The sequence below is a fragment of the Artemia franciscana genome, chromosome 20, assembly GCF_032884065.1.
Source record: "Artemia franciscana chromosome 20, ASM3288406v1, whole genome shotgun sequence".
NCBI lineage: Eukaryota > Metazoa > Arthropoda > Branchiopoda > Anostraca > Artemiidae > Artemia > Artemia franciscana.
Window position 1 is genome coordinate 33332093 of NC_088882.1, and position 26912 is coordinate 33359004.

Here is a 26912-nt window from a genome sequence, read left to right on the forward strand (position 1 = left end):
ATGGCTTTAACGACAAAGTATTTTGTTTCAAGCGTTTAAGAGTACTTATCATTGGACAAAATCATGTTTACCTAGCCAAAATTTTCGAGTATTAGTGGCATTCTGGGGGCTGAGCGCATCGTATTATTTAAAAATAGATCAAAGAAGTATTTTTTGAATGAAGAAATGTAGTTTAGTAGTAGATTTTTTTTTATGAAAAAGGTATAGTGGGAGTATATTTATTTTGTTTTTAAAGTATAAATAATTTGTTGAAAGTCCAAGGATGGCAGCTGTCAGGCGCTTTGATTTGAAGGTATTAAATGTTTAAAAATGTGTCTGTAGTGATCACGTGATTCGTTCTGTACGTGGGGTCGAGCTAGCACATCATTTGTTTAGCTCATTTAAAACAGAGGATTAATGAACATAATTTTATGTACCTGGGGCAGTACCATTTGTACTCTCAACTCTTCCGCTTTGCTAATTCAGAATGTAAGTTAATACGGTAAGGATTATGGGCATACTGAATGTCCCAGTTGGGTCAGGGAGAATGGTCGAATATAGTTTATTCTCAAAGTGTGCTTTCCATATAGATCGTATGCCATCTGTGTATAGTATGAGGTTGCCACGCCTGTCATGGAGGGTGCAAGCCCTGAGGTCCTTCATTTAGTCAGTTCTCTTGCTCCTTGCCTTTGCCGTTTAATGAACGAGTAATCGGTTGGGAGTCAAAGGATTGCAGACTTCTTGTATCAGAAGCAGTGTTGCCTTTCCTTGATGGTTGATAAGCAATGTTTGTTAATATGCTGTTTGTAAATAAATCAGTCAGTTAGTCAGTAGTGAATGAATGCCGTTCTTGGATACCGTACTGTAACGATACTTTTTGTATCGATACAAGTTTTTGTATCGATATCGTACTGTAACGATACAAGGAGCAAGAGTCAGTTCTCTTGCTCCTTGCCTTTGCCGTTTAATGAACGAGTAATCGGTTGGGAGTCAAAGGATTGCAGACTTCTTTTATCAGAAGCAGTGTTGCCTTTCCTTGATGGTTGATAAGCAATGTTTATTAATATGCTGTTTGTAAATAAATCAGTCAGTTAGTCAGTAGTGAATGAATGCCGTTCTTGGATACCGTACTGTAACGATACTTTTTGTATCGATACAAGTTTTTGTATCGATATCGTACTGTAACGATAGGAGCAAGAGTCAGTTCTCTTGCTCCTTGCCTTTGCCGTTTAATGAACGAGTAATCGGTTGGGAGTCAAAGGATTGCAGACTTCTTTTATCAGAAGCAGTTTTGCCTTTCCTTGATGGTTGACATAAGCAATGTTTATTAATATGCTGTTTGTAAATAAATCAGTCAGTTAGTCAGTAGTGAATGAATGCCGTTCTTGGATATCGTACCGTAACGATACTTTTTAGACAAACTCATATTTACGTCATATATTCACAACCTCAAGCTTAAGAATTGTTATTACATTACAAGCTTAAGGTTTTAAAATTGAGAATATAATTGCAAAACAAGATTATTCTACTCTTTATATGAAAAAAAAGAAGTAAAGGAATCCTTGAATCACTAGAATAATACCTTTATTTTGGCTCATATAAATTTATCACCAAGGTAAGATTCATTAAAACGAATATATAGTGACTAATTAAGGTTAAAAGTGTTAAAAACCGAATTTAGTGTCCAATAAAAAGTATTTTATTTTGAGTGATCTTTACATTATTTTAGCATTCTCCCTTGCAGATAACCTAAGAACCCACACTGTAAAAAAACCTTTCAAATGTGATATATGCAGGAAATGTTTTGCTACAAGTTCTGGTTTAGCTCGTCATCAAAGAACACATACTGGAGAAAAACGTTTCAAATGTAACATGTGTGAGAAATCATTCCACCAAAGTTCCAACCTATCTTCCCATCGAAGAATTCATACTGGAGAAAAACCTTTCAAATGTGAAATGTGTGAGAAAAAATTCAGCCAAAGATCCCATCTATCTCGTCACCAAAGAACGCATACTGGAGAAAAACCTTTCAAATGTGACATGTGTGAGAAATCATTTTACCAAAAATCGACCCTATCTTCTCATCAAAAAACTCACACTGGAGAAAAACCTTTCGAATGCGACATGTGTGAGAAAACGTTCCATCAAAGATGCAACCTATCTTCTCATCGAAGAACTCATACTGGAGAAAAACCTTACGAATGTGACATGTGTGAGAAAAAATTCCACCATAAATCGATCCTATCTTCTCATCGAAAAACTCACACTGGAGAAAAATCTTTCCAATGCGACATATGCGATAAAACATTCAGTCAAAAATCTACTCTATCTAATCATGAAAGAATTCATACTGGAGAAAAACCATTCAAATGTGATATATGCGATAAAGCATTCGGTCGAAAATCGACCCTATCTGATCATGAAAGAATTCATACTGAAGAAAAACCTTTTGAATGTGATATATGTAAGAAATGTTTTTCTTTAAGATCTAATTTATCTCAACATCATAGAACTCATACTGGCGAATAAAATATAAAATATCTGTTGACAAAATAACGCATTTGAGTATGATGTGTATCATGGAATGTTTATTTTTAGTTACCAATCTTCTTGTCACAAAAAAAATCTGAGGGAGAACTGTTTGCTTATGTAAATGTGTAAGGGTGTTATACATTTATCCAGTGTCAAAATTTTCTTGCCAAGCTTAGGCTCTTTGTAATTCCAAAGCTATGTATGCTCATGTCATACTTGTCGAAAGCACCATGCTAGTGAAATTCTTTTCCTATCTCAGCATATGAAAACTTTTTTTAAAACCTCAGCAAATCTGAAGCATGTTTTTAAAAATGGAAACTTGAAAAAAGATATTACGGTCTTAAGAATTTTAGTAAGTTTAGTGTTATTTGTCTTAAAATCTTTTGGTTTAGTATATGAATAATTAGACAAGAAAGCGGACTTTTGAAATGGCTTTGCCTTTAAAATCTCACGTTTGAACATATGGCATTTGGAGTGTAATCTGATGCTATGCTTAAGACTGGACAAGGTCTACAAACTGTTTTTTGTAAGCTATCTTCATTTCAACTATTTCTGCTTAACTTTTGCTTAGGTCTCAGATGTTGTTTTTCTTTACACTCTTGTTGTAATCTGATCCGTTGTCAACCTTATTGTATTGTATTTTAATGTTGTTTTTATGTTTTTTTTATGGCACTTGGTATTTACCAATTGACATATAGCGATCGCAATTTCTGTCGGTCTGTCCCGGTTTCGCTAGTTTGGGCACTTCCAGATATGCTGGGACGACTGAAATTTGACAGGCGTACTACGGACCAGACTAGATTAAATTAGAAATAGTCGTTTCCCCGATTCGACCATCTGAGGGGGGAGTGGGGGGACTGTTAATTCGGAAAAATTATAAAAAATGAGGTATTTTTAACTTACGAATGAAATTTGATATTTAGAAAGAAATTGTGTCTCATAGCTCTTATTTTAAATCTCGACTGAATCTTGTGACATTGGGGGGAGTTGGAGGGGGAAACCTGAAATCTTGGAAAACGCTTAGAGTGGAGGGGTCGGGATGAAACTTGGTGGGAAACATGAGTGCAAGTCCTAGATACTTGATTGACATAACTGGAACGGATCCGTTCTCTTTGGGGGAGGGGAGTGGTGTTAATTCTGAAAAAATTATGAAAAATGGGGTATTTTTAACTGACGAAGGAGTAATCGGATTTTAATGAAATTTTATATTTAGAAGAACCTCGTAACTCAGATCTCTTATTTTAAATCCCGACCGGATCCAGTGTCATTGAGGGGGGGCGATTTTGGAAAAAAATCTTGGAAAACGCTTAGAGTGGAGAGGTCGGGATGAAACTTGGAGGAAGAATAAGCACAAGTCCTAGATATATGTTTGAAATAATCGGGCCGGATCCGCACTCTTTAGGGGAGTTTGGGGGGACTTAATTCGGTAATTCGGAAAAAATGAGGTATTTTTAACTTACGAATGGGTGATTGGGTCCGAATTAAATTTAATTTTTGGAAGGACCTCGTGTCTCAGAGCTCTTGTTCTAATTCCTGACTGGATCCAGTGACATTGTTGGGAGTTGGAGGAAGAAAACCAGAAATCTTGGAAAACGCTTAGATTGGAGAGATCGTGATGATACTTGGTGGGAAGAACAAGAAAAAGTCCTAGATACGTAATTGAAATAACCAGACCGGATTGGCTCTCTTTGGGGGAGTTGGGGGGGGGGGGTTAATTCGGAAAAATTAGAAAAAATTAGGTATTTTTAACTTATTAACATGCGATCAAATCTTACTGAAATTTATCTAGAAGGATCTTGTGCTTCAGAGCTCTTATTTCAAATCCCGATCAGATCCGGTGAAATTGGGGGAGTTGGAGGGAGAAACCGTAAATCTTAGAAAACGTGATAATTGAGATATCTTTATCTTAAGAATGGGTGATCGGATCTTAATCAAACTTGATATATAGAAAGATCATATGTCTCAGATGTTCTATTTTCAATTCGAATCGGATCCGGGGACACACGGGGATGGAGGGGGAAACAGAAATCTTGGAAAACGCTTAGAGGGGAGAGATCAGAATGAAACGTGATGGGAAGAATAAGCAGAAGTTCTAGATATGTTATTGACATAACTGGACTTGACCCGCTCTCTTTGGCGGAGTTGGGGGGATTTCCAGTGCTTTCGCGAGTTAGGTGCTTCTGGACGTGCTAGGACAATGAAAATTGGTAGGCGTGTCAGGGACCTGCACAATTTGACTTGATAACAGTCGTTTCCCCAATTCAACCATCTGGGGGTTGGAGGGAGAGGAAAAATTGAAAAAATAAGGTTTTTTAACTTACGAATAGGTGATCCGTTCTTAATGAAATTTGATATTTAGATTGATTTCGTGTCTCAGAGCTCTGACTTTAAATCTTGACCGTTTCCGGTGATATTGGGGAGAGTTGGAGGGGAAAACGGGAAATTCTGGAAAACGCTTAGAGTGGAGAGATCGGGATGAAATTTGCTGGGAAGATTAAGCACAAATCCTAGATATGTGATTGGAATAATCATACTGAATCTGCTCTCTTTTGGGGGAGTTGGAGGGGGTCTGTTAATTCGAAAAAAATGCAAAAATTGAGGTATTTTTAACTTACGAACGGGTGACCGGATCTTAAGTAAATTTGATATTTAGAAGTAATCATGTCTCAAAGCTCTTATTTTAAATTCCGACCAGATCTGGTTACATTGGGGGAGTTGTAGGGGGAAATCGGAAATCTTGGAAAATGCTTAGAGTGGAGAGATCGGGATGAAACTTGGTGGATAGAATAAGCAAATGTCGTAGATACGTGATTGACGTAACCGGACTGGATCCGCTCTCTTTTTGGGATTTAGGGGGGTCCAATACTTTGGCAAGTTCGGTGCTTCTGGACGTCCAAGGACGATATAAATTGGTAGGCTTGTCAGGGACCTGCACAAATTAACTTGATAAAGTCGTTTTCCCCCATTCAACCTTCTGGGGGGCTCGCATCTTAATGAATTTTGATATTTAGAAGGATCTCGTGTTTCAGAGCTCTTGTTTTAAATCCTGGCCGGTATTAAGCCTCTGATTTTCCTTTTAAATCAATCTATTGATTTTTAGAATTTTGCTAGAGCTCATGCCATATGAGCTTTTGGCTCTTCCAACCTCGTCACAAGTGCCATATGAGCTCAGCTCTTGTTTGTATGACTACACCTTCTTTTTATTGTTGAATTCACCAAAAGCATAAACTTCAATCTTAATTAATGTAAAGACACAAATCATTTTCACTAACGTAATTGAATCCACTGACCACAAATAGATTTTCTTTTTTGTATTTTTTTTCGGTAATGGTACAATGTCAAAAACTGGATGAGATCTCCAAGCTATTTTCTGTAAGCAACCTTTATTTCCAATTTTTCTGCTTAAATTTTACTTAGGTCTCAGATATTGTTTTTCTTTACACTCTTTTTGCAATCAGTTGTCTTTGGCAAACTTGTGGTATGTATTTTCAATGTTGCTTTTACGTTTTGATTTAATGACTGCCTCCTTTTTATTGTTAAATTTAATAAGCATAAGCTTCAATCTTATTTACCGTAAAGAAACAAATTATTTTTACTAACGTAGGTAAATCCACTGAACACGAATAGTTATTTTTTTGCTGAGAGTCGTAAAAATATTTTGATTCGGTAAGAATGTTTGCAGTTTTGGTTCTTTAATTTGTACCCAGGAGCACATTACACCAACCTCTTTAGGAAACGTTTTCACAGTTTAAAGTGAAATTCGGTAACCTATCTCTAAGCTCTATGTTAATTCTTGTAGAAATGGTATCTATGCATTCCTAGAATATATTTGTGGGCTTTGTTTCAAATTAACTTGTCTATATGACAGAGCTTTAATTCGTATATATGAAACATTCTATAAGAAAGTAATCTTCACATCTGTTTTTCCATAGCGTCTGCAGAACAGAGCCCAGTAGAATGTTAATTTGTTATGCTTAAGTCAAGTATAAATTATTTTGTGTCTTGTTCTTGACTGTTGTAAGCATACACAAATGGTATTCGAAGATCATCATGGTATCTAGCCTAAAACATAATTGCCCAATATCCAAAAAATATAGGATTTGGAAAAACCAATATTGCTTCTGGTTTTTCAAAATATTTTAATTATCTATGGCTTCAGTTTCAGTTCCACGGTCCCTGGGGCTTTTTTCTTAATCAGAAATACAAATTATCTTCTTAGATAACTGCCTTTAGCTTCTATTATGTTTTGGTCATTCATCGCTCAGTTGTCACTAAGATCCCACCCTTTTTTGTGGAGTGTAACTAATTACTTTACCTTTGAACCTTGGGTTTGTGATTATGAAATATTTGATACAAAAAGTATAAACCAACTTTAACGTTAAACGTTTATTTCTAATCGAGTCTGTGCATTTTTGCAACGAACCTGTCACCGTTTTTTCTCTTTCTGTTCATTTTATATAGAACCTTTTCTACCATAAATACGGTTTTTTTAAGGTTTTATAAATTTTAAGACAAAACTATGAAGTCCTAGGGCTAGGGAGATCTAAATGTACAAAAGAAATTTCGTCTTGAGGTGCAGGGTCCAAAAACGATTTTATTTATTTTTTTTCTTTTTGGTATTGGTTCATTAAAAATGGAAATGAAAAGCTGCAAAATAAAGTTTTCCCGGTGAATCTAAAACATTTGAAGATCATTGCTTAAGCTAAGGGAAATAACAGTTTGATATGGAGAAAAGGGGTATTAAAGAGCCAAAAAACAAGGTTGAAAATTTTGACAATTTGTTTGAGACTTACATCTGTGAGTCCCTAGCCGCTTGGAAACCTAGTCTAGGAAAAAAAACAACTAATTTCAGGAATAATCCTAAGAAAGGGCAATAAACTTTTTTCTTATGTGTTGTCTAAACTTTGACCCTAAAGTCCCTGGGTTAAAATAACTCAAATTAGTGATCAAGAATAAATAGAATATTCGTTCCCCTCAAATTCGGCCAAATCTTTTCTTTGTATACCTTAAAACTTATCGGTAATATGAGGTAAACGAGCCCTCGTACACCAAATAATAAATTGCGGCAACGGGCCCCTGAGAACTGATATTCGAAGTTTTTTAGGAAAACCCAAAAATCATGGGAACCATAATTGTGGAACAAGTATTTACCTTAATACCAGACCAATAAGAGAGTCAATAAACTTCTCTTCTGAACAGATTAAGACTTAAAGCCATAATTCTCTGAGGAAAGTTGACCCTAATGCATAGGACAATTTGTTTTTTGAGACACCTTTTCATCTAGGAAATGGGCGAAAATCAGAAAAATTTTGTATTGGCTTTAAAATACCACGTATAGTCATATTGATATGAGATCACATATTTCGAATGGAATAGTAAGATATTTTGAGGGGGGGGAGAAATAGGTAAAAAACCTTTAGGGTTTAATCAGTTTTAAGTTTAAAATCGTAATTCCTTTGGCCAAGGAAAATATAATGTAAAAACAGCGTCCATGCAAGTCAACCCTGTTAAAAATCGAACTAGTTAATTGAGCCCTCAGTCGAAAACATCCCTGTTTATTTCAACCTCCTTGAACTAAGGCTTCTTCTTTCGATGTATTGTTTGACCAGAAATGCAGTAAAGATAGCAGGAAGCGGTATATCTGGAGTTTTTTTTAATGTAAATGGTGTAAAACAGGGTAGTACCCTATCACCGGGCCTTTTTGCTATTTTCAAAAATGATCTTGCCAATTACCTTGAAAAAAGGTGGGCGCCAGTTCTACACATTGGAAGTAATGTATTATCATTACTATTGCCGATGATATTGTCTTGGTCGCCAGATCCCGTTCGGAGCTGCAAACTCTGTTGGATTTGACAGCTGAATATTTAGAGGAAAGGAAACTGGAAATTAACACAAAAAAGACAGAGGTGATGATTTTTTCGCCGTAGACAATCAACATGAAATAAACATGAAGAGAGCTTTAATTTGAAAGATGATGCTGTGAAGGTTGTGTCTCAGGCAAGATATTTAGAATTCCATCGAGCGGAAGATGGGGCAATCATATTTCAAAGATGACAAATCGAGGAAAAGCAGCTATGGCAACGCTGTTCAGGAACAGTAATTTGATGGGAATCGGTGACTTAAAGATGCGCAAAAATATGTTCAACTCAAAAATAAGGCCAATACCACTTGTAGTACTTTTAAAGCCTTTGCTGGAATCCCATCTGGTCCTGGCGCAGATCCGCCCCTAGTTTATTTTATGGCATCTTCTATTTCTTCCCGCTGGATTTGGCGACAAAGGTGATAATCTTTTCCAGTAGGGGGTATTCAGTGTGGTCACGAGAGGCAGTTCCGACTTCCCAGGCCTGTTATTCGATATCGGGTGGAGGCTGTTGAGTGCCAGATGCTGTACCTGCTCCTGATTTCTCAAAGAAGGGGGGGGGCACTCTTCCTCTTCCGGAATACTTTTGGGAGCAGTCATCTTTTTTGATGAGACTCTTTTCCAGAATTCCTGTGAATTTTTTGTCTTATAAAGATGCGCATATTCATTTTGTTCCCGCCATTGGAACTCTATTTTCTTCACTTTTATCATTAATTTATACTCTTTTCTTTTACTTCTATAATGTCGGAGCAACTCCAGTTTCTCGATTTCCTTTTCGGATTTTTTAACATATTGTAACATGCGATTTAATTCTTCTCTTTCGGTTCACATTCATTGTCGAAAAACGTGCTTTTTTGTTTCCCCTTCTTTTACATCTTTTCAAGTAAAGGACTCTGTATCAGCTCGGCAAATTTTAAAGAAACTTCATTTACACTTCCCGTATTTTCCTCAATCTCGCATACTAGGGCATTCAACTGTTGTACCATCGGCTACGAGCAGAAATACTCTTTTATTCGGGTCGCACGTTTCTCCACCCACTCACACAGTATTCTTGATTTTACCAAGCCAGTGTTGCTCATTCCTGCTCCAAATGTCTGATGCTTTAGTTTTTTCTTTTCTGCTGAATTTTACTAATATTTGTCGACTGAAAATACAAAATTAAAGGAAAATGGTCTGAACCTGCAAAATGCACTACCTCAAGGTTTAGGCATTCAGGTGAGAGCCTACTGTCCACCAAAACATAATCAATAACACTAACATTCATTCCAAAAATGCAAGTGAACTCATCACGTCCCGCATCCTTTCCAAGCCTTCCATTTCCAATGACTAGACAATTGGCTCTCCGAACATAAATAATTAAAACGAAATTTGCACATTAATTTTTTTGGCTAAGGGCTTTTTCATAGTTTTAATTGCAAGATTTTGAGAAAAAAGGAGCGAGGGAGGAAGCCTAGTTGCCCTCCAATTTTTTGATTACTTAAAAAGGCAACTAGAACTTCTAATTTTTTACGAACATTTTCATTAGTAAAAAATATACGTAATTTACGAATTAACGTACGTAACGAACTTCTATATTCGTATGTTTTTATTGCGTATATGAGGGGGTTCACCCTCGTCGATACATCGCTCTTCACACTAAAGCTTCAATTTTGTCCCAATTCCATAAGAATGACCCTTGAATCACAAAGGCCGTAGAATAAATAGTTGAAATTACTAAAATACTTTAGCGTAAAGAGCGAGGTATTACGAGGAGGTAAACCCCTCATATCTGTAATAATTTCTGCTTGTTTTAAGTTTTAATACTGCTCTTCACTTTCAGTAGAAAAACACTTCATATTTATTTTTTCATTGTTTTTTTCAATAATGCTAGAAAATCCTGCGCCCCTTCATTGACAGTCTCTACCTCCGTGAGAATTTTTTTCATGGAAGATCCTCCCACGTAGCCCCCACCACCTCAACTCCCCCCACCAAACCAAAAAATCCCCCCCTGAAAACGTCCGTAAACTTCCCATACCATTACTATATGTAAACACAGGTCAAAGTTTGTAACTTGCAACCCCTCCCACGGGGAATGCGGGGGAGTAAGTCGTCCCCAAAGACATCGTTATTAAGTTTTTCGACTATGGTGAATAAAATGGGTATCTCAAAATTTTGATCCGGTGACTTTGGGGAAAAATGAGCGTGGGAGGGGGCCTAGGTGCCCTCTAATTTTTTGGGTCACTAAAAAGGGCACTAGAACTTTTAATTTCCGTTAGAATGAGCCCTATCGCGACATTCTAGAACCACTGGGTCGATACGATCACCCCTGAAAAAAAAAAAACACGCATCCGTGATTTGTCTTCTGGCAAAAAATGCGAAATTCCACATTTTTGTAGATAGGAGCTTGAAACTTCTACAATAAGGTTCTCTGATACGCTGAATCTCATGGTGTGATTTTCGTTAAGATTGTATGACTTTTAAGGGGTATTTTCCCCTATTTTTTAAAATGAGGCAAATTTTCTCAGGCTCGTAACTTTTGATAGGTAAGACTAATCTTGATGAAAGTTATACATTTAAAATCAGCATTAAAACATAATTTTTTTTGATGTTACTATTGGTATCAAAATTTCATATTTTAGAGTTTTGGTTACTATTGAGCCGGGTCGCTCCTTACTACAGTTCGTTGCCAGGAACTGTTTGATTGATTACTTTTATACATTTAATTAAGTGCAATTGTGGCATGGATAAAATCAAATAACTGGCTAAAATCAATTTTCTAACTGCTACTATGTGATTTTGGTAGCAATCCGCTATTCTAAGACTGTCATACTTCTTTCAGGTATTAAAGAAACCGTGTAACCGCGTTTAACATATTGCCAGTAAAACAAGAAGGAAAAGCTATAAAATTACAAATTCAATTCTTTAAGTTGCCTATTTACCATTCGCGTATCGTGTCAACGTATAAAACAAAACGTTTCCTCAGTCTCCAATAGCTTCCTCTTTTCAATATAACACATAACTCGCGTTATAAATAAAGCGCGCGAATCAACCTGACCTGATGACTCACTTCATAGCTCATGGCTGAATGAAAAGTGGATGCGATTTGATCGTGTTAGCCCCAAACCGGTTTCTGGACTGGAGTAGGCGAGCTAATTAGTCCGAGAATCAACCCTGGTTGAAAAATAGTTTGAACAAAAAACAACAGTAAAGATTGATACTTAGAAAAGATCAGTATGATTTGAGAATAAAAACAATTAAATTCAATTCTTACGTAAAAACTTTGAAAATCCGGAAATCCGACGGACCAAATTCTCATCCGTCGAAGACCAAAAAAAAAAAACCCATCAAAGTGGAAATGTTGCATCAGATCAACACTGAATGGAATTTTTGAAATATCATTTTGTTCACCTAGGCCTAGTCAAAAGGTCTAATATCTAACACCCTTCTTGATTCCTGATATACCTGTAAATTGAATAGACTGTGACGATCCTCGTCTTCTTGGAATCTACTCACGTAAACATCTCTCTTGGCAAACTCGCCTAAAACGGAGGAGATCCTACATTGCAAGAACCCTGGGGATCACCCTTTGCTGAAAAAAACATGCTACCACTCAGCTCGATCATCCCACTTTATAAATCTTTAATAAGACCCATCATCAAATATGGATGCCTACTGTTTGCTGGGTCTTCTAAAACATTGTTTGCCCCAATCCATAAGATCCCGAACAGGGTTAATAAGGACAGGTCCAGCCGTTCCCAGCTGAAAGACTTGATGTAGCCTCAATGGCTAATATTTTTACAAGTTTGAAGATTCACCTCCTTAACCATAAGTGTATGCAGCATTATGCTTTCAATTATCAAACCGGTAAGACAGATAAGAAGGAACACTGCAGATAGAATTATCTTCAGGTCGGCAAACTGAGAACAAAGTATTTGAAGAACAGCTTTATTCGACGTCATCGTGAATAACCAAATAAATTTACTTTTCTCATAATTTAGTATTTAGGCTGTCTGTCTGTCATTCAAAGCCTCCCTCTTTACACCCTCCTCAGAAGTTTGTATGTCATTTAAGTCTTTCCTTACGACTTCATCCCCGCCCCACTCGAGAGGGAGCCTTCTTTGGTAATCAGCAAAGTACAACTTAAGCATGTGGGTTTACAACCAGTCAATAAAGGATCTGCAACTATCCTATTATAGGGCCCAAATAAAAGTTCAAATGGAGATAAATCCTTTTGACAGACAGTGATAATTCACAAAAAAACTCAGATAACTTATCTGCCGATGACGATCACTGCACATGTTATCGAAATATCTAGTATTTTTTGTGAATTATCACTGTTTATGAAAAGGATTTATCCCTATTTAAACTTTTATTCATCGCCATGAAAGACAGTATGGTTTTTAAAATTATCTACGACATATTAAAGGGCCCATGGAGAATAACTTTGCTTAACAGCCATAATTCAAGTATGGTACTCAGACATGTCTGTTTAAGTCAAGACTTGGTTTACCTTACTGTATTTAGATCACCGTGGACGGTCACTGTTTATGTGACCGACATATCCAGAGATTTTGTCATTGTTTTTCTAATAAAAGCATTTATCCCTGTTGAACTGTTATTTTTAATTCAGATTTCTTTAAGTTAAACATCAAGTGCAGCAACCCAATTTAACCTTGGCCACATAGGACTACAACTTTCAATGTTCAAGTATTACATCCAAAGCTGGTGTTTACCAGGAATACTTTTAACCTTTGTACAACATAATAGGATTATTTTCAGATTACTAATTGTAAGAAACACTTATCAAACAGTTCGTCGTAACGAATTGTAAGTAAAGAGTGACTTGGCTCAGTAGCAACCAAAAAAAAAAAATTTTGATACCACTTGACACATTAAAGGAACTGGTTCAATCTGCTGATTTCAAAAATTTTAAATTCATTAAGTTTAGTGTTACCCATCATAAGCTCCGACCCTTAGAAAGTTTGCCTGATTTTCAAAAAAGACGGAATAATCCCCAAAATGTTAAAGTAACTGAAGGAAAATAACACCATCAGATTCAAAATATCAGAAAACCACAATGTAGAGATTTCAAGCTACTAGTTTGCAAAAAGGTGGAATTTTGTAATTTCTTTTGCCAGAAGGAAGACCACGAATGCGTTTTATGTTTCTCCCAGGGGTGATTGTATCGAGCCAACTGTACTAGAATATCAGAAGAAGGCTCAATCGACGGAAATTAAAAATTTATATTGCTCTTTTTAAGAATAAAGAAAACTGGAGGGCAACTAATTCCCCTCCAACGTCCGTTTTTTCACGGCTGATCAAAATGTTTGATTTTCGAAATGTTTTGAATGCTGATCAAATATTGATCAAGTCGGCTGATCAAAATGTTTAGATAACCATTTTGTTCAACACAGTTAAAATGTCCTAGTCATGCCTTTGGGAGTAACAATACCCCCCCCCCCCCCCAGCCGCTGGGAAACGGGCTGTACGCTATATTTGTTACTGCAAAGTATACATAAATTTTTGGGGAGAGAGGAGTTTGCCAGAATTCCTATACGAAATTCTTTTTATTCGTCTTACTTTCTCTTTGCTGACTCAATTTTACGCGTGCAGACATTAAGGAGAATACTCATGGGGGAGTTTTCATTGGTTGGAGTTGTCTTGATCTTTCCATGCGAGGGAGGGGGGTATATTCTCGGTGGAAAAATTTTCTGCGTGAGCAGCATACTACTAAGAGAGGGGGTGGGGGTGGATTTCAGGGACACATTTTCCAAGAGGTTATTTCCAGCATGACTTAAAAAACAATCCTAAATTAGTTTTTTTCAAATGAAAGCATGCTAGGAAGAATTTTTCAGACAGAATCGTCCAAAAGAGATTTTTCAGAGTTAATTTTCAGCGAGAAAAAATTGTCCAGGGAAGGGGAGTTTTCCTGATGGGGGAAGGGAAATTTTCAAGGTGAGGAGAGAGGTATATTACGTTGGAGCAGCTTTCCATAGATGCATTTTCCGAGGGGGGATTTCATATGCAGGAGCCATATTTCTGGCATTATTTAAAAAAAAGATAAGAATTCAAATAAAGAACTTTTTTTTCTTCTGAAAGTGAAAAGCAACATTAAAACTAAAAACGAACTGAAGTTATTACGTATATGAAGGTGGTTGCCTCCTCCTCAATACCTCGCTCTTTAAGGTGAAGATATTTTTTCCCCAATTCGTTACAAGCAATTCCTGAAAAAAAAATGAAACCGTTTAATTAAAAAAATTAAAATATTTTTTTAGTATTAAAAAACGTTAGCGTAAATAGCAGGTTATTGAGGAAGGGTATCACCCCTCACATTCGTAATAACTTCTGTTTGTATTAAGTTTTAATGTTGCCCCTTACTTTCAGTTGCAAAAACATGCTTTTTCAACTATACAACGCAAAATTTATAATTCGATAGTTGTAATGGTCTTAGATCGTTAGAATATACGAATAAATATAAAACAAACAGTTTAGAACGAACTACGAGTCTTTTTTTAACTGGCAACAACTTAATTTATGTCATCCTTTGATTGAAACTTTTCCCAAATCCAAATCGTCCAGCTTTACTTTTCCCAAATGTTTAAGTCTAGCCCTAGGAAGTATTGCAGTTAAACTGAAAGCGAGTCTAAAAATCGTGGAAGGGAAAGCTGTAAAAAAAAAGAAAGTGCCATTAATCGCGAACTGATACATCAAATATAAGTTTCAATTTTTGTCCATTTGACACAGGAACTTGCAACAAATGGATAAAATTTTAAAGTCAGTTGTAGACAAGAACCAATAAGAAAATTTTTTTATTGGCCCGTTTTTCAAACCAATAAGAAAAATATTTTATTGGCCTGTTTTTAGGCTCCTGATACACTCCACCGTCTTATATAAATCTTGCATTATGTGAAAGCTAAGCCAAAAACTGAAAAACTCCTGAAAGTTTCAAGCTAATCTGCGAAAATTAAGGATTAAATAGCTATAGAAAAATGTTTTGGAGTTAGACATCATTTTGATGTAAAAAAAAAGAAAAAAGAAAAAAAAAAAGTTTCCAAAGTACCCACCAAGATAGTTTAACAAATCGGTAGAAAATAAAGCTTTTGGTCCATTATGAACCTAATGGCATGACTTTAGGGCAAATCAATATTTTCTGTTCTTTTTTGTGTGTTGGGGTTCCCTCGACCCAAAAAAGACCCACGCCATATTAGAACATTCTCCCATAATGAACAGACTTTTCCCTGAGTGAAATCCTAGTGACAATCACAGCTTTAATGATAATTTCTCCACCCAGATATACAAACCTCTACATCTAGCTTGATTTGCAAAATACAATAAACTAAATAGAACACAAAACTAGTAGCTAAAGTTTACATAATTCAAAGAATATAATAGATAGAATATACATATAGAAAGATAAACATAGAATAATACAAAGAAAATATATAGAATATACAAAGAATATACAATATAATAAGAATTTACATAGAACCTTCCAAAAATATAGAGATACACTACAAGAAGAATAAAATAGACTGTAACGAGGTGTTTCTCAACGCTCAAATCTCTTTTAGTTCCACCAATGTTCCGCTCTGAACCGGGCGCATCCGTAGTGATTTGAATACTGAAGAAAATAAAAAGAAAAAAACAAGTCGTTGACAAAAACTTGCCAAATCACTGGACCCTCCTAACTCCCCCAAAGAGAGCGGATCTAGTCCGGTTAAGTCAATCACGTATCTACAACATCTGCTTATTCTACCCACTAAGTTTCATCCTGATATCTGCACTCTAAGCGTTTTCGAAGATTTCCGGTTTTCCCCCTCCAACTCCCCCCAATATTACCAGATCTGGTCAGGATTTAAAATAAGAGCTGTGAGACACACGATCCTTCTAAATATCAAATTTTATTAAGATCCAATCACCTATTTCTAAGTTAAAAATACGTCATTTTTTCAATTTTTCCTCTCCCTCCAGTCCCCCAGAAGGTCAAATAGGGAGAACGGAGTCAATTTGTGAAGGTCCCTGACCCACCTATCAATTTCCATCGTCCTAGCATGTCCAAAAGCACCGAACTCGCCAAAGCACTAGAAATCCCCCCCGCCCCGAAGAGAGCGGATCCGTTCCAATTATGTCAATCATGTATCTAGAACTTATGCTCATTCTTCCCATCAAGTTTAATCCCGATATCTCCACTCTAAGCATTTTCCAAGATTTCTGTTTCCCCCTCCAATACCCTATGTCCCCGGATCCAATTCGAATTGAAAATGGAGCATCTGCGACATAAGATCTTTCTTTATAGCAAGTTTCATTAAGATCCGATCACCCATTCGTAAGGTGATGATACCTCAATTTTTACGTTTTGCAAGACTTCCAGTTTCCCCTTCCAACTCCCCCCAATATCACCGAATCTGGTCGGGATTTAGAATAAGAGCTCTGAAGCACAAGATCCTTCTAAATTCAAATTTCATTGAGATCTGATCACCCGTTCGTAAGTTACAAATACCTCATTTTTTTCTTTTTCCGAATTACCCCCCCCCCCCCCAACGACACTGGATCCGGTCAGGATTTAAAATAAAAGATCTGAGTTACGAGGTCCTTCTAAATATGAAATTTCATTAAGATCCGATCACTCCTTCGTAAGTTAAAAATAACTAATTTTTCTTAAAAAAAAATTCAGAATTAACCCCCCCCCCCCACAAAGTCCCCCAAAGAGAGCGGATCCGTTCCAGTTACGTCAATCACGTATCTAGGACTTGTACTTATTTTTCCCACCAGGCTTCACCCTGATCCCTTCACTCTAAGCATTTACCAAGACTTTAGGTTTCCCCCTCCAACTCCCCCCTATGTCACTGGATACGGTCGGGATCAAGACACGATATCCTTCTAAATATCAAATTTCATTAAGATCCGGTTACCCATTCGTAAGTTAAAAATACCCCATTTTGTCTGATTTTTCCGAATTTAAACGTCCCCCCACTCCCCCCAGATGGTCAAATTGGGGAAATGACTATTTCTAATTTAAACTGGTGTGGTCCCTGATAAGCCTGCCAAATTTCATCCTCCTAGCTTATCTGGAAGTGTCTAAACTAGCAAAACCGGGACAGACAGACCGACAGAATTTGCGATCGCTATATGTCACTTGGTAAATCCCAAGTACCATAAAAATGTCAGAGGTACAACCTCTGACAGTAGAGATTTTAAATTTAAAAAGTAGATTTTAAATTTAAATAGCAACAAGTAAAATGGTATGTCAGTTATAGAATTTGAAAACAGCTATAGTCTTAAAAACTTCCGAGGAAGTGCTGTATTAATTATTTTTTTCTAGCGACATTTCGAATTTTTTTTCATCCAATCTGACACTAGTTTTTTATTTTTCTTCCATAAAATTTTTAAATAATTTGAATATTTTTCTGTGTTTCAATTCTTTCTATGGAGACATCTTTCTCGCCAATACGGAGACTCTTTTCGTCAATGTTTGAATTTGTCAAAATATTTAACTTTTAGCAAAGCCATTGATCTATAGTGTCTTAGCTCTTTGCTAAAGCAAAAACAGAACGATAAGCCAAGCACAAAGAAGTAAGATTTTAGCACTCTGGTGAAACAAAAAAAGGGGGCAAATGAGTCACCAGGTTTTATAATTACAATTCACCCAGACTACTCTGTAAGTAAGTCCTGAATAGATGGCAGGCAATCTCTCAAAAACAGCAGAACCAACCCATTTCTTTTTCTTTCATTGCAACTGCACGAATGCAGGATTGATAAGGATATAAAGAGAATAAAATTAATATAACAAAGGAGGAATTTCGTTTCAGTTAGGATTCTAAGACTGACAACTATTTCGGATAACCATACTTTTCTTCTGCAATTTCTGACACCAGTGGTTCCAATAACAAAAATCTGAACAAACCTCTTTTTAGACTATCATTTTTTTTTAGCCTTCTAATTCTATTCAATTTTTTTTTCATTCCTACGTAAAATTGAGACAGATGGCATCTTTCCAAGCCTTACGTTGTTTTCTGTCTAGAACTGACCATTTATGAGAATAATTTGTTACAAAAGAAATACTTGAAAATTTCTACTTGTGTGGATTCAGAAATGCATGGGTATTTCGATGGAATTACAAAAGCAACTTTGCTAGCCAAAAAACATTTTTTTGCCTACCTCACGTACATGGTTCCCTTGTGTATTCATTTATACATTACAGAACTATGATTCAGATTTGAGAATTAGCTTATAAAGGATGGCTTTAATTCTGTTACCAAGCATTATTTTAATAAAATCACTATTGTGTCAATATCACTGTTTGATATAAACTATCAATTAGCAAGGTTGTTCCTAGATTGGCTTGTCAGATGATTTTTCAAATGAAGCTCTCTAACAAATATTACATTAAAATGGTTTCGCACTTATATAAACTCTTTGATAAATATTAAAATAGTTTCTATAGAAAAGCGATTGTTATGCGCATAAACTTTAGAAGAATTTTCACAACTTATGTAGTTTTTGATGCCGATTTAAGTGGGACGAGTGAAAAAAGCATTTCTCACATACATTACACTTAAATGGTTTCTCACCCGTATGTACTCTTTGATGCCTAATCAATAGGCTTGATACTAAAAACCTTTTCTCACAAACATCGCATTTAAATGGTTTCTTACCAGTTTCTATTTTTCGATGGCTATTCAATTCACTCGACTGAGAAAAGCGTTTTTTGCACAAATCACATTCAAATGGTTTTTCACCAGTATGCACTCTTAGATGCTTTTTCAAGTCACCTGATGCATAAAAGCTTTTTAGACATATACCACATTTAAATGGCTTCTCACCAGTATGCACTCTTTGGTGCATATTCAATGCACTTGACTGAGAAAAGCATTTCTTGCACACATTGCATTTAAAAGGTTTCTCACGCGTATGCACTCGTCGATGCCCAGTCAAATGAGCAGATTGAGAAAAACATTTCTTACATATATCACATTTAAATGGTTTTTCACCATTATGTACTCTTTTATGTGTATTAAATTCGCTCGACTGGGAAAAGCCTTTCTTACATATTTCACAGTTATATGGTTTCTCGCCTGTATGGACTCTCTGATGTACAGTCAATGCACTTGACGCGGAAAAGCATTTCTTGCATACACCACATATAAATGGTTTCTCACCAGTATGCACTCTTCGGTGCACATTCAAATTGCTTGATTGGGAAAAGCATTTCTTACATAGATCACATTTGAAAGGTTTCTTGCCAGTATGCAATGTTTTATGCGACTTCAAAGTCCTTGATGTAGAAAAGCATTTGTTACAAACATCACATATAAATTGTTTTTTACCACTGTGTTTTTTTTTATTCATATCCAAGTTGTCTGATTCAAATGAATTTAAGCCATTACTTGCAGATGGATTATTTGAAACAACTGAAGATTCATCCCTGTGTAGGTCTAATTCAGATAAATTTGCTGAAAAGTGACCTTGTGCAATTAGATGTTGTTTTATATCAGTAATGCATTCCAGTAGACAAATGGGACATTTTCTTCTCCCTCCCATTTGGTGTTCCATGAAATGAGCAACAAAATCTCTATAATCATGAACTACAGCGGGACAAACATCACACTCTATTGGTGAGAGTTCTTCACAGCCAGTGTCTATGTGAAGATCCAAAATCAAAAATGAATTTTCTGCTTTTCCGCATGAAGCACAACGCCAGATTCCCGCTTTCAATTCTTCTATAACCGTGCCTGTCAGTTTTTTCAACATAACAACTGGTTGGGGACCTAAGAGTTTCGGTTGAGTTACACCCTCAGAGCTGCACACCATAGAATGCATTGCCTCTATATTAAACACAGAAAGTGTTAAAAAATACATTACATAAACAACAATTATAGAAACTACAAATAAAAGATGCAACTGTCGTAAGCATCAAATTACTGGATACACCATTGTCTGACGTTACAAACGAAAGAATCACAAGTGAAAAATGTAAGTGCCATAAGTATGAAATGATTGGGATCAACATTGTCTATAATTTCTTTTAAGTTTATAGGGCAACCATAAAGCAAACACATCAAGCTGGATTTAAAAAAAGAACTTGAAATTAATCATTATATTTTGGTGAAATAAAAAATAAGAGCTTCACATTATTGCCACATCATGAAATAAATAAAATTAAAAATAAACATACAAAAAAATGCTGATTTAAAAAAAACACGAGAGGGTTCAAAGGGACTTACAGTTTTAATGGTTTTTATAGCACTTGGTATTAACCAAGTGACATATAGCGATCGCAAACTCTGTCGGTCTGTCTGTCGGTCCCGGTTTTGCTACTTTAGGCACTTCCAGGTAAGCTAGGACGATGAAATTGGGCAGGCATATTAGGGAACGGACCAGATTAAATTATAAATAGTCGTGTTTGCGATTTGACCATCTGGGGGAAAGTGGGGGGTCGGGTCATTCGGAAAAAAAGAAGTATTTTTAACTTACGAACGGGTGATGGGATCTTAATGAAATTTGATGTTTGGAAGGATATCATGTCTCAGAGCTCTTATTTTAAATCCCGACCAGATCCTGTAACATTGGGAGGGGGCTAAAATCTTGGAAAACGCTTAGAATGGAGGGATCGGGTTGAAACTTGATGGGAAAAATAAGCACAAGCCGTAGATACATGATTGACATAACCAGAACAGATCTGTTCTGTTTGGGGGAGTTGGAGGGGGGGGGGGTGGTAATTGTGAAAATTAGAAAAAATGAGGTATTTTTAACTTACAAGGGAGTGATCAGATCTTAATGAAATTTAAAGTTTGGAAGAATATCGTGTCTCAGAACTCTTATTTTAAATCCCGACTGGATCCGGTGATATTGGGGGGAATTGAGGGGGAAACCTAAAATATCTGAAAACGGTTAGAGTTGAGGGATCGGGATGAAACTTGGCGGGAAAAATAAGCACAAGTCCTAGATACGTGATTGACATAACTGGAACGGATCCGCTTTCTTTGGGGGAGTTGGGGGAGCGTTAATTCTGAAAAATTAGAAAAAAATGTGGTATTTTTAACTTACGAAGGAGTGATACGATCTTAATGAAACTTGATTTTTGGAAGGATGTTGTATCTAGAGCTCTTATTTTAAGTCCCGACCGGATCCGGTGACTCTGGGGGGAGTTGGGGGGACCTAAAATCTTAGAAAACGCTTAGAGTGGAGGGATCAGGATGAAACTTGGTGGGGAAAATATGAGCAAGTCCTAGATATGGGATTGACATAACCAGAACGGGTCTGCTCTCATTCGGAGAGTTGGCGGGGTAGGGGGGGGGTGAAAAAATGAGGTATTTGTGACTTACGAAAGAGTGATCGTATCTTAATGAAATTTCATATTTAGAACGACCTCAAAACTCCCATCTCTCATTTTAAATCTCGACCAGATCCGGTAAATTGAAGGGTTTTTTGGGGGAGAACCGGAATTCTTGGAAAACGTGAAAATCGAGGTTTTTTACGAATGGGTGATTGGATCTTAATGAAAATTGATATATAGAAGAATGTTATGTCTCAGATACTCCATTTTCTATTTGAATCGGATCCAGGGACATAGAGAGTTGGAGGGGGGTAACATGAATCTTGGAAACCGGAAATTTTGGAAAACCCTTAGAGCGGAGAGATCGGGATGAAACTTGATGGGAAGAATAAGCACAAGTTATAGATACGAGATTGACATAATTGGTACGGATCCGTTCTCTTTGAGGGAGCTGGGGGTTGTTAATTTGGAAAAATCAGAGAAATTGAGGTATTTTTAACTTAAGAACGGGTGACCGGATATTAATGAAATTTGATATTTATAAGGAACTCATTTCTCAGAGCTCTTATTTCAAATCCCGACCAGATCTTTTGACAACGGGGGCAGTTGGATGGGAAAACCGAAAATCTTGGAAAACGCTTATAAATGTCGTAGATACGCTATTGAAGTAACCAGACTTGATACACTCTCTTTGGTGGGGTTAGGTGGTGGGGTTCAGTGCTTTGGCGGGTTTGGTACTTCTGGACGTGCTAGGACGATTCAAATTGGTAGGCTTGTCAGGGAGCTGCACAAATTGACTTGATAAAGTCGTTTTCCGCGATTCGAACCTCTGGGGGTGGGGGCTGAAGGGAGAGGAAAAATTAGAAAAATCGAGGTATTTTTAACTTATGAGAGGGTGATCGATCTTAATGAATTTTGATATTTAGAGGGACCTCGTGACTCAGAGCTCTTACTTTAAATCCCGACCGGCATTAACCCTCTGATCACCCTTTTATTGAAATCTATTGATTCTTAGAATTTTGCTAGGGCTCATACCATATGAGCTCTGGGCTCTTCGGACCTCGTTACAAGTGCCAGACGAGCTCTTAGTTCTTGTTTATTTATTCAAGTAAAAAAAGTGAAAACATTTAAACAGTATTTTGTTTTTCACTCATGGTAGAAATATACCGTTGTCAGTCAGAGGAAATACATAGTGAATTTCCACACGTAGTACTTGATGCTTAAGCAAAATATTTAAACCGGACGTTTACGTGAACTTATCACTTACCGAAGCACCTTCAGCTGCAAAACAAATAAAATAAATAAAAAAAAAGCATCTAATAGCCTCAGTTGACGAAATATCATCCGGTGGAATTTCTTATGATGTAGCTACAGTTGATTAACATTCACAAAATGTCTATTCTCCTGGTCCTCTTTCTCATCATACTCCTTAAATTTATTTTCTAATCTCATTAATTAAACAAGATGTACATAACTCACAAAAAAAGTTAGTGTTGGATTAGGATAAAGTCAGGTATCCTAAAGACTGAAAATACTCTAAGGGTTACAAGGATTATGGGTTAAAGAACACAAGTATTGCCTATCTTCAAAACATTTAGAAACACTAACTACATTTTAACGTTGAGTTCAAGACTGGTATTTATTATTGCAGTAAGGCGATGGCCTCCTTTGATTTATTCTTTTTAATTTTATATTCAAATTACAAAAGGGAAAGTATTTGGAGCTTTCTCGTACTTTAACTCGTTTTCAAAGAAAAAAAGACAAGAAAGCCAATCAGTACGTTTATAGTAATAAATAATGCACGTTTCATGTTGAATTTTATGGTTATCCATCTTTAGTCTTATCTAAAATTTTCATTTAATTGCCTTTCTCAGATCAATTCCTCAACAATATTTATGTCCTGTCCAGCACAAGATTGGTATTCTGCAGAAATAAGGGAAGAATGATAAGAAAAAAAAACTAAAAGGGCAGAATTTACTAAAAAAGAGAATTTACTAAAGAAGTTACTAAAAAGTGCCATAGAACTTTAAACGTGAAAGTAGTCTCATAAAAAACTTCCAGTGTATAAGTTTTATTGCGTTCGAAATAAGTTCCATCGGATGTAGTTTTCAAGGATTTGAAATGCTAATGCAGTCTTGCTATAGACCAAGTAACCCAATTCAAGTGCTTTAAAAACATGAAAAAACTCTTAAGCAGATGAGAAACCATTTTCAAGCATAACTTGTTCCTATTTAAAGGAAGTTCAAAAAAGTGTTAACATCAAATTTACCATCGTTATTGCTATCCACTTCCTGGGAGTCTGATTCAGACAGTAAAGTGGAAATCCCGAGTGAAGTACACGCAGGTATATTTTGACGTTCGTGTGATTGAGTCGAGCTTGAAGTTTCTAGGAGCGATTCACCATCACTTGATGAAGTACATTCTAAGTCTATAACAGAGTAAAGCGATAGAAAATATTCAAGACTCTGTAGTGTTACATCCTCAATAACTTATGAAGCCACAATGAAGCTCACAAAACGACAGCAAAAAGACACACTGGTCAAGAACAAAATTAAGAAAAGACAAAAAAAGAGGCCCTAAAAGATAATTCAAGCATTACCAAACAAATTTTATGAATTAGCACTTTAGATTATAATATTAAAATTATAGCTACTCATTTATCATAAATATAAATACCTCGAAATATCACATATTTACCAGTTTAGGAACTATTCCTTGAGGGCTTAAGTTCTTTCTATGTGGATAGAAGACAGATCGTAGCTAAGCAACTGCTAATGCATTATGATATTTTTCTCAGCTCAAATTTGCATTCTGTTTGGTTACTTTTTGGTATAACAAAATATCATTTATTCAGAAAGAAATCGCAAGAGATTTTCAATGATTTTTATTCCGTTCTATATGTTGTATTCTGTTTGGTTACTTGAAACTATTGCATTAGATTTAACGAAACTTAGTTAACTAAAAAGCCCAAACTTTTGCTTTTATCGTTTTATTTACCAGTTAAAGTGAAAAAGTTCACCAGGCTTTCCTAAATAAACGGAAAGGTTGGCAAAAAATTTCAAGTTGCTACGACAAGAGGCCTGAAACAGTCAGAATAATGAAGTAGGCTGAAATCATCTAGATTAACAAGAAATTATTCATTTTGTGAAAATTTTACCCTTCCTGTGTCCTTTCACAAGAAATAAAAGCGAGCTCAAGTATTAAAAATACTGCCTGTGATTGATTTTAATAAACAGCTTCATCATACAATCTAGGAAAGGAAGGTAAACTCTGATTCAATAAGATAATTTAAGCATTACCATACAAACTTTATGAATTAGCACTTTATTCACAGATTCTAATATTGCAATTATGGCTACTCATTTTTTATAAATATAAATATCTCGAAATATCACATATTAACAGTTTAGGAACTATTCCTTGAGGGCTTAAGTTCTTTCTATGTGGAGAGAAGACAGACCATAGCTAAACGACGGTTCATGTATTATGATACTTTTCTCAACTCAAAGTTGCAGTCTGTTTGGTTACTTTTTCCTATAGCAAAATATCAGAATCAGAAATCAGAAAGCTGTTTATTAAATATTAAGAATACAATCAGTAATAAATCACAAGAGACTTTCAATGATTTTTTTTTACTGTTCTATAAATTGTATTCTGTTTGAAAACTTAATACTACTGCATAAGATTTAACGAAACTTAGTTAACTAAAAAGCCTAATTTTTTGCTTTAAGTGTTCTATTTGCCAGAAATTAAAGTGGGGCAATTCACCAGGCTTTCACAAATAGAACGGAAAGTTTGGCAGAAAATTCCAAGTTACTATTACTATGACTTAAGGCCTGAAACAGTCAGAACAATGAAGTAGGCTGAAATCATCTAGACTAAAAAGAAATCAATCATTTTGTGAAATTTTTACACTTCTTGTGTCTTTTCAGAAGAAAAAAAAGTTAATTCAAGCATTAAAAATACTGCCTCTGATGGAAGGATTTTAAGAAATAGCTTCATCATTCAATCTAGGAAATCCCAAATGAATCATTATATTTTGCAAGAGACAAGCCTTTAACCATGGAGTGCTCCACCAACGGGTGCTACTAGCAAAAATCTTGCATCTCCATCTTTGAAGTCAAAGCATGAGCTGTCGAGTTAAAACTTCTTGTCATAAATTCTTTGTTGATATCTAAGAACAAAGAATTCTTAATAGTAGTTTCGTGGTCAACTTTTCGTATACTAAGAATCTTTTCATAAAAAAAAGAGAAAAAACTCAAAGTTAGCTAAGAATTAGGCTACAAAAAAACAGCAAAATTTAATTATTAGTCAAAGTGCCAACAATTCCCCTCTATCGACTTTCTTATATTGTTCGGTTGTGGAGGCCACAACTCCAGATTTTTTTAGGTCTATGATAACCTCTTCTGAGGACCTGTTGTGGATAAATTAAAGACGATACTCAAGCATCTACAGTAGTACGTTACTATTAATTGGTTTCTTTGTCCAATTCCAGCTTTCTCTGTCAACATAAATATCAAGATTTTCCAGATATGGTGTTCAATTGATCGTTTATGTCAACAGAGAAAAGCCACGTCGAAAAGCCTATATGTTAACTCAATAAGGGATTTGTCGTTGCCCAAGTAAAGTTTAACGACCTCTGAAGACGAATCCTTTTTTTCTCTAGTCAAATTTCAACCAGAATTAATTTTCAGATCCAAAAAGCATACAGTACCATTGTATCTTTGAGAGCTTCATAGAGTTGATGGATTTGGACCCAACAATTTTTGGTGATGGTTACACTCAATGTGTTGGTGCTCTCTCTTTATTGGATTCTCGTATCTGATAGGAATAAACATACAGTTTGTTCTTGTTATTACCTTTTTTGTAAATTTCTTTTGCGTTTGCCTCCTTGGAAGTGTAACACAGCTATTATCAACCAATATAACATACCAGACCTGTACATGGTTGTTCAGAAGAGACTAGAGAAGTTTTATACGAGTTTAGGAAGAAATTAACTGTGTAATCCTTTGCAATATTAGTGTCCATTTGCTGTTCTGCTTGAATACTCTAACTGCTACTACATCTGTTTTGCACTACAAATTTGCCATAAACATTATGTTTTGGCAATCATAATCAAATAAAGAGGACTCTGATGGTTTTGCCAGACACTTTGCTACCCATAGCACAGCTTTGTCAATATAGCCTGATGAAAAAAGCAACATGGAGGACAGATGAAAAAATGGCTTACCAGCATTGAGGCAGATCTAGACCTACTCAGTGGCTTCAAGAAGTATTGATGAAGAT

General features: G+C 35.9%; 2 protein-coding genes across 4 annotated transcripts in view; one reads left to right on the plus strand and one right to left on the minus strand.

The window, feature by feature from the left end:
* Positions 1 to 12962, plus strand: part of LOC136040149 (zinc finger protein OZF-like) — a 40382-nt gene extending 27420 nt beyond the window's left edge. The window contains exon 5 of the mRNA XM_065724263.1: positions 1709 to 12962. Within this exon, the coding sequence (XP_065580335.1) occupies positions 1709 to 2508 (800 nt within the window). The 3' untranslated portion in view covers positions 2509 to 12962. The remainder of the gene's footprint in view (positions 1 to 1708) is intronic.
* The window catches only part of LOC136040148 (zinc finger protein 501-like), a 59496-nt gene extending 34783 nt beyond the window's left edge, over positions 1 to 24713 (minus strand). The window contains exons 1-2 of one of the 3 annotated variants that reach the window (XR_010620632.1): positions 23896 to 24137; positions 14492 to 14574 (exon numbers count right to left, since the gene is read on the minus strand). Coding sequence is in view for 1 of the 3 variants with exons in the window: in XM_065724262.1 (XP_065580334.1) it covers positions 18833 to 20170 (1338 nt within the window). In the remaining 2 variants the exon portion in view is untranslated. Of the gene's footprint in view, positions 1 to 14417; positions 14575 to 15716; positions 20176 to 23895 lie in introns of those variants that run through there. The other 2 variants (XR_010620631.1, XM_065724262.1) reach the window with 2 other exon arrangements.
* Positions 24714 to 26912: the final 2199 nt, after the last annotated feature.